General features: G+C 43.9%; 1 protein-coding gene across 1 annotated transcript in view; it reads right to left on the minus strand.

The window, feature by feature from the left end:
• Positions 1-16,326, minus strand: part of Tars3 (threonyl-tRNA synthetase 3) — a 57,221-nt gene that overhangs the window by 14,396 nt on the left and 26,499 nt on the right. Inside the window, exons 11-13 of the mRNA XM_059273291.1 lie at positions 11,797-11,963; positions 9,196-9,358; positions 4,281-4,418 (exon numbers count right to left, since the gene is read on the minus strand). Coding sequence (XP_059129274.1) covers positions 4,281-4,418; positions 9,196-9,358; positions 11,797-11,963 — 468 coding nt within the window. The remainder of the gene's footprint in view (positions 1-4,280; positions 4,419-9,195; positions 9,359-11,796; positions 11,964-16,326) is intronic.

Here is a 16,326-nt window from a genome sequence, read left to right on the forward strand (position 1 = left end):
AGACCAGCTGCACATCTGCCTGGACTATGATGACACAAACACAGACCAGCTGCACATCTGCCTGGACTATGATGACACAGACACGGACCAGCTGCACATCTGCCTGGACTATGATGACACAGACACAGACCAGCTGCACATCTGCCTGGACTATGATGACACAGACATGGACCAGCAGCACATCTGCCTGGACTATGATGACACAGACCAGCTGCACATCTGCCTGGACTATGATGACACAAACAAGAACCAAATGCACATCTGCCTGGACTATGATGACACAGACCAGCTGCACATCTGCCTGGACTATGATGACACACACACCGACCAGCTGCACATCTGTCTGGACTATGATGACACAGACCAGCTGCACATCTGCCTGGACTATGATGACACAAACACGGACCAGCTGCACATCTGCCTGGACTATGATGACACAGACCAGCTGCATATCTGCCTGGACTATGATGACACAGACACAGACCAGCTGCACATCTGCCTAGACTATGATGACACAGACACAGACCAGCTGCACATCTGCCTGGACTATGATGACAGAAACACGGACCAGCTGCACATCTCCTGGACTACGATGACACACACACGGACCAGCTGAACATCTGCCTGGACTATGATGACACAGACCAGCTGCATATCTGCCTGGACTATGATGACACAAACACGGACAAGCTGCACATCTGCCTGGACTATGATGACACAGACACGGAACAGCTGCACATCTGCCTGGACTATGATGACACAAACACAGACCAGCTGCACATCTGCCTGGAGTATGATGACACAAGACCAGCTGCACATCTGCCTGGACTGTGATGACACAAAGACCAGCTGCACATCGACCTGGATTATGATGACACAGACCAGCTGCATATCTGCCTGGACTATGATGACACAAACACGGACCAGATGCACATCTGCCTGGACTATGATGACACAGACACAGAGTACCTGCACATCTGCCTGGACTATGATAACCCAAACACAGACCAGCTGCACATCTGCCTGGACTGTGATGACACAAACAAGGACCAGCTGCACATCTGCCTGGACTATGATGACACAAACACAAACCAGCTGCATATCTGCCTGGACTATGATGACACAGACATGGACCAGTTGCACATTTGCCTGGACTATGATGACACAGACACGGACCAGGTGCACATCTGCCTGGACTATGATGACACAGACACGGACCAGCTACACATCTGCCTGGACTATGATGACACAGACCAGCTGCACATCTGCCTGGACTATGATGACACAAACAAGAACAAAATGCACATCTGCCTGGACTATGATGACACAGACACAGACCAGCTGCACATCTGCCTGGACTATGATGACACAGACACGGACCAGCTGCACATCTGCCTGGACTATGATGACACACACACGGACCAGCTGCACATCTGCCTGGACTATGATGACACAGACACAGACCAGCTGCACATCTGCCTGGACTATGGTGACACAGACCAGCTTCACATCTTCCTGGACTATGATGACACAAACAAGAAAAAGCTGCACATCTGCCTTGACTATGATGACACAAACACAGACCAGCTGCACATCTGCCTAGACTATAATGACACAAAGACCAGCTGCACATCTGCCTGGACTATGATGACACAGACATGGACGAGCAGCACATCTGCCTGGACTATGATGACACAGACCAGCTGCACATCTGCCTGGACTATGAAGACACAAACAAAAACCAAATGCACATCTGCCTGCACTATGATGACACAGACCAGCTGCACATCAGCCTGGACTATGATGACACAATCAAGAACCAGCTGCACATCTGCCTGGACTATGATGACACAGACACAGACCAGCTGCACATCTGCCTGGACTATGATGACACAGACACAGACCAGCTGCACATCTGCCTGGACTATGATGACACAAACAAGGACCAGCTGCACATTTGCCTGGATAATGATGACACAAACACAAACCAGCTGCATATCTGCCTGGACTATGATGACACAGACATGGACCAGTTGCACATCTGCCTGGACTATGATGACACAGACACGGACCAGCTGCACATCTGCCTGGACTATGATGACACAGACATGGACCAGCTACACATCTGCCTAGACTATGATGACACAGACCAGCTGCACATCTGCCTGGACTATGATGACACAGACACGGAACAGCTGCACATCTGCCTGGACTATGATGACACAAACACAGACCAGCTGCACATCTGCCTGGACTGTGATGACACTGACACAGACCAGCTGCACATCTGCCTGGACTATGATGACACAAACACGGACCAGCTGCACATCTGCCTGGACTATGATGACACAGACACAGACCAGCTGCACATCTGCCTGGACTATGATGACACAAACAAGAACAAAATGCACATCTGCCTGGACTATGATGACACAGACCAGCTGCACATCTGGCTGGACTATGATGACACAATCAAGAAGCAGCTGCACATCTGCCTGGACTATGATGACACAAACACAGACCAGCTGCACATCTGCCTGGACTATGATGACACAGACCAGCTGCACATCTGCCTGGACTATGATGACACAGACACAGACCAGCTGCACATCTGCCTGGACTATGATGACACAAACAAGGACCAGCTGCACATCTGCCTGGACTATGATGACACAGACATGGACCAGCAGCACATCTGTCTGGACTATGATGACACAGACCAGCTGCACATCTGCCTGGACTAGGATGACACAAACAAGAAACAGCTGCACATCTGCCTGCACTATGATGACACAAACACAGACCAGCTGCACATCTGCCTGGACTATGATGACACAGACATGGACCAGCTGCACATCTGCCTGGACTATGATGACACAGACACAGACCAGCTGCACATCTGCCTGGACTATGATGACACAGACACAGACCAGCTGCACATCTGCCTGGACTATGATGACACAAACAAGAACAAAATGCACATCTGCCTGGACTATGATGACACAAACACAGACCAGCTGCACATCTGCCTGGACTATGATGACACAAACACAGACCAGCTGCACATCTGCCTGGACTATGATGACACAAACACGGACAAGCTGCACATCTGCCTGGACTATGATGACACAAACACGGACCACCTGCACATCTGCCTGGACTATGATGACACAAACACAGACCAGCTGCACATCTGCCTGGACTATGATGACACACAGACCAGCTGCACATCTGCCTGGACTAAGATGACACAGACCAGCTGCACATCTGCCTGGACTATGATGACACAGACCAGCTGCACATCTGCCTGGACTATGATGACACAAACAAGAACCAGCTGCACATCTGCCTGGACTATGATGACACAGACACAGACCAGCTGCACATCTGCCTGGACTATGATGACACACACACGGACCAGCTGCACATCTGCCTGGACTATGATGACACAGACCAGCTGCACATCTGCCTGGACTATGATGACACAAACACAGACCAGCTGCACATCTGCCTGGACTATGATGACACAGACACAGACCAGCTGCACATCTGCCTGGACTATGATGACACAAACACGGGACCAGCTGCACATCTGCCTGGACTATGATGACACAGACACAGACCAGCTGCACATCTGCCCAGCACTCTGCCCATTATTAGCTCATAGACATGAATTGGTTGAAGTTCCTGAGCACAGTCACCACCATCACATCTCATCTCAGTCCTGATCCTTAGAGAGATGCTGTTCCCCACAGCTGACATATGTGAGGAGGTGGAACTGCTGAGCCATGCTCTGCACCCTCTTTGTCTCTTTCTACTTCCATGCGACTTTTAGGTAAACCGAGTCAGCATCCTTCCCAGGGGAGGAGATCTCAATAGACTTTGATTCTCCATTCAGTATGGAGGGAAGAATAGTGTAGCTAGGACACAGGGCAGGGGTATATATGAGGAAGAGACCCTATCACAGCTCAAGCCTAGCCTGCCTGCTTCTGTGACCTCTGCCTGACAACATGAAAGTAACTGTCACCATTTCCATACAGTGGCCCCATTCTTCTGCCTCCTGGTACATGCTTAGCTTCTGTGAATGTTCTAGGAAAAGGTGAACCAGCACTGAAGACTGTAAATGAAAACCCACGTCAGCTTCCAGGTGTGGAACAGATGCTCACTGTAGCGGTGAGAACTGGCTAGCCACAGGCCACAGTCTGCACACTCAGGCCCTGACTCCTCAGTTGAAATCCCCAGGGAAGCACAGTTTCTCAGGCATTTGTCACAATACTTACCCTTTCAGCTTCATCCCACATCTCAACCTCCCCTAGGAAGTGCTCAGGCCGTGTTGACAGGTTTAATTGAAAGGAGAAGCCAAACGTTGAGTAAACAGACTGCAAAAAGTGCAAGCACCCCTTTATTTCTTCTTCAATCTGAAATTAAAGCAGTTGAAACACTCAAGAAACACCAAATTAAATTCATTTATGGTATTTTTAACAATAAATTGTTTGTGTCAAACAGTTATTAAAACTGATTTTAAACACTTTTTAGAAATTTTTATGTGAATCTGAGTGTTGCCTGTATGTATGTGCACCACATGCATGCCTGATGTCTGCAGAGGCTGGAAGCAGGAATCAGATCGCTTAGAAATGGAATTACAGACAGTTGTGAGCTATGATGTGGGTGCTAGGAAGTGAATCTGGGTCCTCTACAAGAACAGCAGTGTTCTTAACCAATGAGCCATCTCTCCGGGCCCACAAAGCCTGGCTTCAACACCAGCAGATGACACCTTCCACTGCTAACACTAGAATTTCGTTTAGACTTATACACAGGATTCTTAGTGTATCTCTGCATGTAAGTTTTTAGTAGTTTCTTTTTGGGTTCTATACAGCACTGTAACCTACAAGTGTCATGATTTACAAGTTCAAATGAGGGTAGAAACTCCACTTCCTTTTGCCCTTCTCCATTAACAGCATCATTTGATTAAGCATTTCCTCTCTACATACTTAGGAACACATCAGGCAAGGGTATATTTTTGCTTCAACCATTGAGCATGACTTAGAAAACTCAGAAGGAAAAGAGAATGTTTGCCTATTTTTACTTTCACAATTTTAGAGACCCTCATGTTCCAAGACTCTGCCTACCACTCCCTACCCGTAGCCATCCTTCTGAGGGATGGCTGATGTCTTGACTTCTTCACTATTCCTGAAGGATATTTTCTCTAGACTGGGAATTCTAGGTTGACAGTCCTATCTTCTAGTCCTTGAAAAGGCTGGACCACTGCTGACCCCCATGTGAGAAGCTGTCATTCAAGTTGGATTTTTTTCCCTCCTCTGAGGTAACTCTTCATTTCCTTTGCTCTGCCTTCCATTTTCTGTCTTTTAATTTTTTTCACATTTAACTCACATTTTAGCACAGATTTCTCTGGGTATGTCCTGTTTGGAGATCACCTGGCTTCCTGACTCTAGAGGTTTGTGTCTTTTAATGGATTTGACAAGTTCTCAGCCATCATTTAACACCCCTCCCATCTCTCTGCAGAGGGTGATGACATGAGGTCAGGTGGGGATCAATCATGGCCAGTCCCTTCCCCATTTTCACTTCCTGCCTTTAGGATTCTATTTTTATTTTTATATCTATAGATTCTTCCTGTCTCCTCTGTTCTGCTCATGAATCCAATTACTAAGCTTTTATTTTAGTTTTTAATTACACATTTCATTAAATTTCTACTTAGTTCTTCACTATGATCTTTATTTCTTCCTTGGAATTTTCCCTTTTCTGAGTCTTGGAATAGTTCTCATTAGTTTAAAACGGTTTCCTAACTGTTCCCAAAAACATTCTTATGATGGTTGCTTTAATATCTTTGTCATGGAGCTGGAGAGACAGCTCAAGTCGGAGTCCCAACACCCACATCAGGAAGCTCAAAACTGCCTGTAACTTTAGCAAGGGGTCTGACACCCTCTCTACTGGTCTCTGTGGGCACCTGAATATCACACACACACATACACACACACACACACACACACACACACACACACACACACACACACACACGAGAGAGAGAGAGAGAGAGAGAGAGAGAGAGAGAGAGAGAGAGAGAGAGAGAGAGAGAGAAATAAGAACAAATCTTGAAAGCCTTCATCAGATAATGATAACATGGCAGTCATCTCTTAATAAAGAAGGAAGAGAAGAAGACTTCCTCAACCTAATGACAGGCACTTCTGAAAAACCTAGACAGGAGCAATATAACGATGTCACCTCTCATTGGTTGTATTAGTAATTATTATCCTGGGGAATCTCTTGATGCAAGAGAGATAACAGTGTTGAACAGTGTTGCTGTTCAAGGGTTGTCCTTTTTTACTCAAGGTGAGATTCTCCTGATTTTTAGCACAATGAGTGTTTTTAATTTCTGAGTCTTGGGCATTTAGGATAAGATTCTGGATCAGAAAACTGTTTTGGCTGCTTTTTACTAAGACTGTTCCAGCCTGGTTACTCCTGGGTGGGAGTGGAGTTTCTTCTTCAGGACTCCCAAGGATGAATGGGCTCCTCCTCGATGCTCAATGACTTGGTAGCTCTGCCTCTAGACAAGAGAGTACATGGCTGGCTCAACAACTGGGCACGGTCATACAATCTGCAAGTAAAACATTTCCATTTTTCTTCCTAATCTGGATGTTTGCTGATTTCTCTCTTGCTTATTTGCTTATTTATCTCTCTCGCATCAAGAGACTCCCCAGGATAATAATTACTAACAGAACCAATGAGAGGTGACATCTTTATCTTGCTCCTGGTTTCGGTTTTTCAGAAGTGCCCACCAGTGAGTTGAGGAAGTCCTCCTCTCTTTCTTCTTTCTTAAGAGTTTTCAATGGGAAACAAATGCTGGGTTTTGCCCTGTGCTTTTCCAGCATCCACTGACAGAATAACTATTGAGATATGCCTTCTTTCTTTTTCAAAATCATTTTTATGGTATGAGTGTTTTGCCCACACGGATGTCTGCACATCATGGGCATGGAGTGTCTATGGAGGCCATGTGGATGCTGGGGACCAAACTCAGGGCGCTCAGGAATGAACAAGAATAACAAGTGTTCTTGACCACTAAGCCATCTCTTCAACTTCAAGATAAGTCTTCTTTTTTCAGTTAGATAATATTATAAATTATAATGGTTCATTTTGTAATACTACATCTTTATCTAATATTATATATCTTCCATTTCTAGGACAGAATCTACTTGGTTAAGATGAATTGTCCTTTGTGTGCCACACCTAGATCAGTCTTTTCTAGAAGTGACTTTGTCATGCTTTGTTTCAGAGTACTAGAATCCTCTTAGGAGGAGTTGATAACAATTTCTTCCTCTTGAGTTTTCTTTAAGATTCTGTCTAGAATTTCCTTCAGTGTTTGGAGTCAGTAAAACCAACATGCACTGTCAATTTGATTTCTGTGATGGCCAAAAGCTACTCATTGACTTCTACTTGAGCAAAGGATAGTCGTTTGCATTTTTCAATGATTTGTCTACTTTATCTGAGTTGCCAAATTTATTGGCATAAGGTTATTCATAAATATGCCTGAAGCATGTGACTCTGGACTTTGGCAGCTTTAAAAGGCCTGGTAGCTTTCTAATCAAATAGTTAAACTTAGTCTATTTATTTATTGGTCTAATAAGTCTTTTTGCAGTGATAAAAATATATGCCTTATCTCCCGAGTATCTGCAGAGTCTGTACCAATCACACCTCTCATTCCTAATGCTGGAAACTCATGTTTTTCCTTTAAACTTGACTAAAAGCTTACAAATTTTGTGATCTTCTCAGAGAACCAGCTTTTGGGTTTGTTGGTGTTCTCTTCATTTTTCTATTTTCAGTCGGCTCTGCTGTTTCTGTCACTGTGTCAGTCCAAGCATCCTAGCAAGGAGCCTGTAGTAGGGCAAGGCTGCTTCATGTTATGACCTTTGGACAGGGTTAGGACTCAAGATCCTTTAAGGTACACCCCATGACCTAACTTCCTAAGGCTCTAATTCCTAATTAGGTCCCCCTAACCAGCTGGGGACCAAGCCTTCAGCAACAAACTTGAGGGGAATTTAAGAACCAAATAATAGTCTCTTGTTTGCCCATTGTCTTAGATAAACTTTCAATAGCTGTGGTGAAACACCATGACCGAAAGCAACCTGGGGAGGAAAGGGTTTATTCTGCTTACACTTCCACGTCACAGTCCATCACTGAGGGAAGCCATGGCAGGAACCTGAAGGTAGGAACTAAAGTAGAGGACATGGAGGGGTTCTGCTTACTGGCTTGCTCCTCATGGCATGCTCAGTTTCTATAAGAATTCAGAACCATCATCCCAGGGGTGGCACTGCCCACAGTGAGCTGGGCCCTACCATACCAACCATCAATTAAGAAAATTCACCCCAGGCTTGTCTACAAGCTCATCTGGTGGAGGCATTTCTTCAATTGAGGTTCCCTCATGCAAACTCTGGCTTGCATCAAGTTGACGTAAAAACCAGCCAGCACACTCATTATCACTGTACTTTCTTTCCTTGTCTTACACTGGATGTAACTGGCTCTTTTTCTTTTCCTGGTTTCTTAAGTAGAAGCTGGGGTGCTGTAAATGTCCCTGCAGACATCATTTTAATGGTATCCCATAATTTGTGATGCATGTGTTTTCATTTTTATTGCATAGATCATATTTTCTAATTTTATTTTGGATTTCTCCTTTGACCTATGAGTCATTTAAAAGTTTCCAAAGAAATTACTGATATTGGTTTTTACAGTGATTTTCAGCAGTCAGGAAACATTCTATTTTATCAAATCCTTTAAGTTTCCTGAGACTTGTCGTACAGCGCAGCATCTCTTGGCTAACATTCCACGTGCTGTTGTTCTATGCCAGGTCAAACTGTCTGGCAGTGTCTGACAGCGACCTTTGCATGGCAATTTTAATTGGAACTGAAAAGATAAAACTAAGTTCCAGGCAATACATTGAAAACAAACACCCCAAGTTCCCTTAAAATACCCCACTTGTGGAAGTTGAGTTAATAAAGTAAGTGAAGGAAAACAGTAAACTCCACTCTGGGAAATGATTGGCCTCTTAACTCTAAGCCAGAGGACCAGGAAAGGTTTCGCTCAGTGATGTGCAGAGACAGGAGTACATACACATCGCACTGCACAGCCGCTGGAAGAGCCTGAGTGTGGTCTGCGGGGCCAGCCCTGCCCAGTGTCCTTGCCTACCTGCTCCACCATGCAGAAGATGTGAGCATCATCCTGCTGGAAGCGCCTGACTCGGGTTAAGCCACTTAAAGTTCCCGACAACTCATTTCTATGAAGAACTCCAAAGTCAGCAAATCGAACAGGCATTTCTCTCCAGGATCGTGGGCGATGCGCAAACATTAGACTTGAAAAGACATAGAATTGAACAGACTTTACATGGTGGAGAGAAAAGTGATCATCTTATACTCTGAAACTAAGTCTCTAGATGTGCAAATATTAAATCAATCAGATTTGTGCTGGGTCTTAGATCAACAGGCTTTTTTTTTTCTCCTATGATTATTTTTTATTTATCTTTTTGACCTGGAGATGGAACCCTGTGCCTCACATACTAAGGATGTGCCATGTAAGTGACTGACAACCTTAGCCCTCTTCTAGGAAAGACATCTATGAACTGCCATCACAGCAGCACTGAGAAAGAATCCTGTCCACTCTCTCTCTTCCTGAATGCTGCCCCTGTCTTCATCCATTCAGTGACTGCCCTCTGGATGCTGCCCCCGGCAGACTGGTAAATTTCTCCTCAGGTTCCAGCAACACCTCAAGCAGGATGACATGGTGCTGGTCTAGTTTTGTTGTTATACACGATCATCTACCTATCTGTTCTTGGTCTCCTCTGAGCTCCAGGAGGAAACAGGATGTGTCTTAATGACTTCTAGCACCAAGCATGAGACACACTCAACTAAGGTTCTCGGCTGAATGAGAGAGTCCTCTTCCATAGAAGACACTCCTGGCTCCCTTACCTTATCAGCATCGAGCCACTGTGTTCCCAGTTGCTTATCCTGAGGCAGGAAGACGCAATACTACATTCTCTGCTTTCATTCAGCCTTCCTTAGAGGTGGGACCACAGGCTACAGCTTGAAATGGAACTTACTGGGAAGGGATCCTGAGGAATTAACAATGCTTCTGGGAATGTGGGCACCAGCTGGCCCCACTTCATTGGAAGAGGATGGAGATTATCTACAGACAGTTTCCACATTAGTTACAAACACATTTTTATGTGTTTCCATCTTAAATTCTAATTTATTTTAATCTTTTCTTGAAAAGGCAGAAGGCTTTCTTGAATGTCTAGAGATTTGTTTTGACAGCTGGCTTCTGATGTCAATGTACTAGAAACTATGTATGTTGCTAAGAAAAACTATAAGCTTGGGAATGTGTGTGTGTAGAAGATTGTGTTTATTCACTTCTATCTGTAAAATCCACTTATCTTAGGAGGTTGAATTTGCATGCTAACTTTATAATCTTTCATAGAATCCAAAACAGCATTGATTGTAGGACATACATTTATTTCATGTGCCACTAAGGAAAAAAAAACCTGTGTGTGCGTGCGTGCGTGCGTGCGTGTGTGTGTGTGTGTGTGTGTGTATGCACATCTTTATGGGCATGCAGATGCCTATGAGTCACATGCAGAGACCAGAGGTTGATAATGTTGTGTATCATCTTTATCACACACCACCTTTTTATTGCTTATTTAATTGTGAGAATAGGTATCTCAAGGAGACCGTAGCTCACTGACTGGCCAAACTGGCATGCCAACAACTACCCTCTTCTTGTCCCAAAATACTGAGACTATTACAGGCATGTGTCAGTATGCATAGCTTTTTATGTTGACACTAGGGATGTACGCAGGGATGCAAGCTCAGGTTCTCACGCTTGCACAGCAAGCATTCTACTCACCAAGCCGTCTCCCCAGCCTTAGACAATAACTTTTGATTAATATTGTGATTAATATTAACACACCACCAACTCTAAGATGTATCACAGTTCATAGACATTGAAATGTAGAGGGAAAGGTACTTCCAGAATCATCCACTGATCAGGACTCTGTGGATCTTATTATAATCACCCAAACAGTATGCAAGAATTAAATATCTTATGAACATGTGTATTTGAAGTATATTATAATTAGGAAGGCAAATATAATGATCTATAAAATCAACACATACTATTAGCCTCTGAGAAGTACAGAAAATGAGAGTTCCCTGCTGTGGTATGTCTTTCTGTATGCTGTGAATATGTGTTGCTCCCATTGGCTAATAAATAAAGCTGTTTTGGCCTATGGCAAGGCAGCTTAGAGGCAGGTGGAAAATCCAAGCAGACATGTGGAAAGAAGATCAGAGTTGAGGGAGATGTGAGCTGGCCGCCCAAGGAGCAACAAGACGCCAGCAGACCAGTAACACCACAGCCACGTGGCAAAACATAGATTACTAGAAATAGGTTAACTTAAGATGAAAGAGCTATCTAGCAAGAGGCCTGCCATAAGCCATACAGTTGGTAATTAATATAAGCTTCTAAGTGATTATTTTATAAGTGGCTGTGGGACCTCAGGGCCTGGCAGGACACAGGAAAACTTCCAGCTACAATTCCCAGCTAACATTCCATGCCTGCCAGGCTCATTTTAAAAAAGGAGCTCCATTCTCTAGAATGAAATAACGAGGTAAGACAATTAATAGCCTCCACACTTCCCGTTACAGGAAATCACTTAAAAAGCAAAGTACCAACATGCAAAGCTAACTTGGATGAAGGACTACGTACATGTGCAGGGTCTCCTTCATGTCCAGTACTCACCAGTGCCCGGGACAGTTCATGGGTTTGAGGGCAAAAGTGTCCTTTTCAATATCAAAGGTGAACATGTTGTTACTGTAATGCTGCCAATGGCCTGAGGTTTCCCAGAGTTTACTGTTGTACATGTTAGGAGAGAGCACTTCTGTGAAGTTACGCTTGTGATACTCCTCCTTGAAGACAAACATGGTTGATGTTAAAATCTGCTAGGTTAGAGCACAACTCCAAGAAGACTAACACTATGAACTACTATTTTAAAACTCAAGGCTATGTCTTCTATTAATTCCTGTTTCCTCAGGTTCAGGTGTGACAGGTTTAAGATTGGCAGTTTTGTGGATTATGAACAAAAAGTCTGCATATTCACAGTAAACCTTTCATTAGTATATTTATTTCACAGCATACCACAGTACTTCCATTTGAATATGAAGTATCCCCTAGAAGGCTCATGGGTTGAAGGTTTGGTCCACAGCTGGTAGACTCAAGCGTTGGGAGATGGCTGAGCCGTGAGAACTCTGACTTCATCAGTGGACTCCTAATTTGATGACATTGTTGGGCAGTAATGGAAACTTTCAGAGGCAGGGCCTAATTAGAGGACATACATCCCTGGGATGTCTCCTTGGGATCTGCATCTTCTGAATCTGGTCCCCTGCATCTCTCTTTCCTCTGTTCCTGGCTGTCAGGAGGTGAGTCACTTTGCTCCTCCAAGCCTTCTACCATGATGCTCTGGCTTAGCACAGCTCCCCAGATGGCAGAGTCGCCAACAATGAACTCTCTGATGCTGGGAGCCAAAATGAGTGCTTCCTCTTTTAAACTGTTTCCGGTATCTTATAGAAAAAAATTCAAACAGATGCAAATAGTATAGACACAAATGTTTCAGTGTTTTCAAACTTAGTAATTGAAATTCTATATACATAGTGTCTTATTTCACTATAACTAAAAACTTTGAAATCTAATAAACTATAACACTTTTCCCTATGATTTAGAAGACCTAATAATTTTAAAACTTGTAAATCTGAATGCCCTGTTCTATGTTATAGTATTGGCCCATTTAGTTTTAAGCAGCAATAAAACTGAGAATTTTAATGTGTAATACAACAAGTGGTTGTTATCTACTAAGCCACAGCAGTTTCTCCCACCTATTAGCAGCTTCTTTCATTAAATCCGTGGGGCTAAGAGAGGAGAATCCCCCAAGTATTTTTAAAGTTTTATTTCTAATTTTAAATTTCAACATAGCAGTTTGGTTGATTATTCCTTAGATATTCATAAATCATTTGTAAATAATTTAATGAACACATGACACAAATCTAGACAACCATATTTCAAACAAGCTAAAAAGTATTTCTCATATATTTTTTAAAAAGGCATACTTTTACGATGGAAATAGCTGCCCCTGGTATTTTTCAGCAGAGCACATTTCCCAGTAAAATGGTGGACATGCTGGACCTCAGCTACCCAGCAAGGCACTTATCCATCCTTCATGTCTGTCTAGATTAGAAATCCTTGACAAAATGGTATGTCATATGAATGGTGGTAATTATTTGTGACAGAAAAAGTTCTATACATTTAAATAAAGATGATCTTGGAAACCAAAAGTCCGTGTGTATATGCATATGTGAGTATGTATTGTGTTTATTAGAGACCTCTTCTAAGGCTGAACTAAGGAGATGTTCAAAAAGTTATTCATGATGAATACACTCACATTAGATATCAATATTTTATCAAGGTGTTTGGAAATTATGTCAAACTATTCTTGAATAAAGTTTTGTGTTCTCTCCTCAAATTCATATGCTGAAAACTTAACCCTAAAGGATGACATTAGGAGGTGAGGCCTCAGGCTGCTGATTGGGCCATAAATGTATTAAAGAATTAGTATCCCTAACAAAGGGATCCCTGGGCATCTTTCTGTCTTATGAAGCTACCAGAAGAAGGCGGCAGTCTGCAACCTAGAGCAGGCCCTCAACAGATCTGACTTTGTTGGGACCTGATCTGAGACTTTTAACCTTTGGACTGTGAGAAATAGATTTTTATTATTTATAAGCCACTAAGTCCCTAGAACTTTGTTATGGCACACAGGACCAAATAAGACAATTTTCTATGAAGCAAAGCATCAGTAGATACTACATTTATTTAAGGATGAACCTTTTGTTGCTGCTTAGATAGGGCTTCACCATTAGCCCAGGCTGGCCCTCAAACTCATAATCTTCCTTGCCTTGGCCTCCCAGGCATACCCACCATGCCTGGAAATCAACAGATTCTATATTTTTAATATAAAATATACACACATAGGTGATATGTATCTCTCTATAACATACACATAATATAGAATCACATATAGGATAGCACAAATTCAAAATGATATTGATACACCCCAATGAAAACAATGCATGTTCACTGCACCTTTTTCTATAGATTTGAACTTTTCAAAAGAAAAAGTTGAGGGAAAATATGTCTGACACTATGCTGTCAATTTCTCAATGGCAAAGAAAGGCAATCACTGAGAAAGAGCAAGCTCCTGAATCCAGCAGTGCCCATGATCCAGCTGTTTTAGTGTTTCCATTGCTGTGATGAAACACAACCAAAAGCAGTTGGGAGGAAAGGGTTTATTGAGCTTACTCTTTCTTCTACATCGTAATCCATCATTGAAGGAAGTCAGGACAGGAACTCAAATGGTAGGAACCTGGAGGCAGGAACTAGTACAGAGGCCATCGAGGGGAGCTACTTACTGGCTTGCTCAACATGGCTTGCTTCCCATGACTTGTTCAGCTTGCTTTCTTATAGAACCTAAGACCACCAGCCCAGGGATAGCACCACCCACAATGGGCTGGGCCCTCCCTCATCAATCATTAATTAAAAAAATGCCCTACAGGCTTGCCTACATCCCCATCTTATAGAAGCATTTTCTTAATTGAGAGGTCCCCTCCTCTCAGATGACTAAGCCTGTGTCAAGTTGACATAAGACTAGCCACCTCACCAGCACTGCCCATAATCCAGCACCATGCACCTCCATCTGGTCTCCTGCAGAATCTTGATGACTGACTGGGTGCTAAGAACCACATTTGCCCCCTGAAGTAACAGTTTCCTGTCATATCTCTCTGCCTGTGCCTAGTGACCTGGTCACTCAAACACATCTCAGTGGCCCCTAAGTATCAGTACTATTGAAAAAGTTTTCACATATCTTCTCACTATAAAAGCTAGAGCAATTCCGCATCGATAGCTCTTTCACAAATCCCACTAAAATAACTATAAAGTTCATTTATTTGTGTGTACGTGGTGCCGATGCCCACTTGTGTGCATTCCCACACCAGTAGTTGCTGAACCTACAGTTCAGATCTGAAGTGAAACTGCACTAAGATCACTTGATGACACATGGTTGAGACTGTGGGAAACAAATGCCACTATCCAAGCCCAGAACGAATGGGTGCTGAGGCACAAGGGGTGTCGGTGCTGGGCATGCTCACTGACCCCATCTGCCACACCCCACACCCATCTGCTGTGATGGTTAACTCTTTGTCAGCTTGACTCCACTAAGGGGTGCTCAGATGGAACACTGCTTTGGGGTGCATCGAAGAAAGGGTTTCTGGTTGAGACCAGCATCTGAAGTGGGTAGCGTAAGTAGATGACCCTTGAAGATGTGGATGAGCATCATTTAATCCACTGAGCACGTGAAAAGGACAACAGGCGAGAGAGGGAGACATTGGCTTCTTTTGGCTCCTGACTGCCTACTGAGCTGGTGGAGGCAGCCTCCTGCCCTTGGACTTGGGTTTACATCACCCCCTCTCTCGATAGCAATTCCGCACAGTAAGTCTTCTCCTCTGTGTACTCAATTGGTCTGCTTCTCTGGCGAATCTTTAATACTTCTCTTGTTACTTCTGGCTGGGTTTGGCCAATAGAAAACTCTAAAGATTCCAATAACAGCAGAGGGAGGCTGGGGTACTTGCCTCCTTCCCTGCTCCTTCTCTGCCTTGAGTTTACACTGGTTCTGACATTGTTTTCTACTTAAGTTGTGTTCTGTGGCTTTCAGCTCTCTGGGTATCTTACTCGTCCTCTCCCTCTTCAGACCTGACAGGGAAGACGAAGCAGCTCCCCCTGGGTCATCCTTGTGTGCTACACCGTCCCTCTGTAGTCCCTCCTGACTAGACAGACTCCTCTGTCACTATTTCCTTCAGCAGACTCTTCTCAACTAAACCACTGAGTGCATCCCTCAGGACCCCCCTCATGGAAAGTGTTCTGAGACTTTATATGTCTGCAAAGAAATCCACTGCCACTGTGAGGAAAAGAGGGGTGAGGAAGTCTGGGGATGAGAACCTCTCCTTCTATGTCCCTAATCTCAGTGAGTCAGGCGGATCTGGAAATTCAAAACACATGACTGACAAGATTCCTAAAGGGAACCTCATACAGTGCTGGAAGGAACACAAAGGAACAGCCACTAAAAATGGAAACTGGTGTAATGCTTTCTTTCCTTTTCTTTTCTTTCTTGAGACAGGGTTTCTCTGTGAAGCAGTCCTGGCTGTCCTGGAACTCAGGCTGGCCTTGAAC

Source organism: Peromyscus eremicus, chromosome 1 (assembly GCF_949786415.1).
Source record: "Peromyscus eremicus chromosome 1, PerEre_H2_v1, whole genome shotgun sequence".
In the NCBI taxonomy this organism is placed as follows: Eukaryota; Metazoa; Chordata; class Mammalia; order Rodentia; family Cricetidae; genus Peromyscus; species Peromyscus eremicus.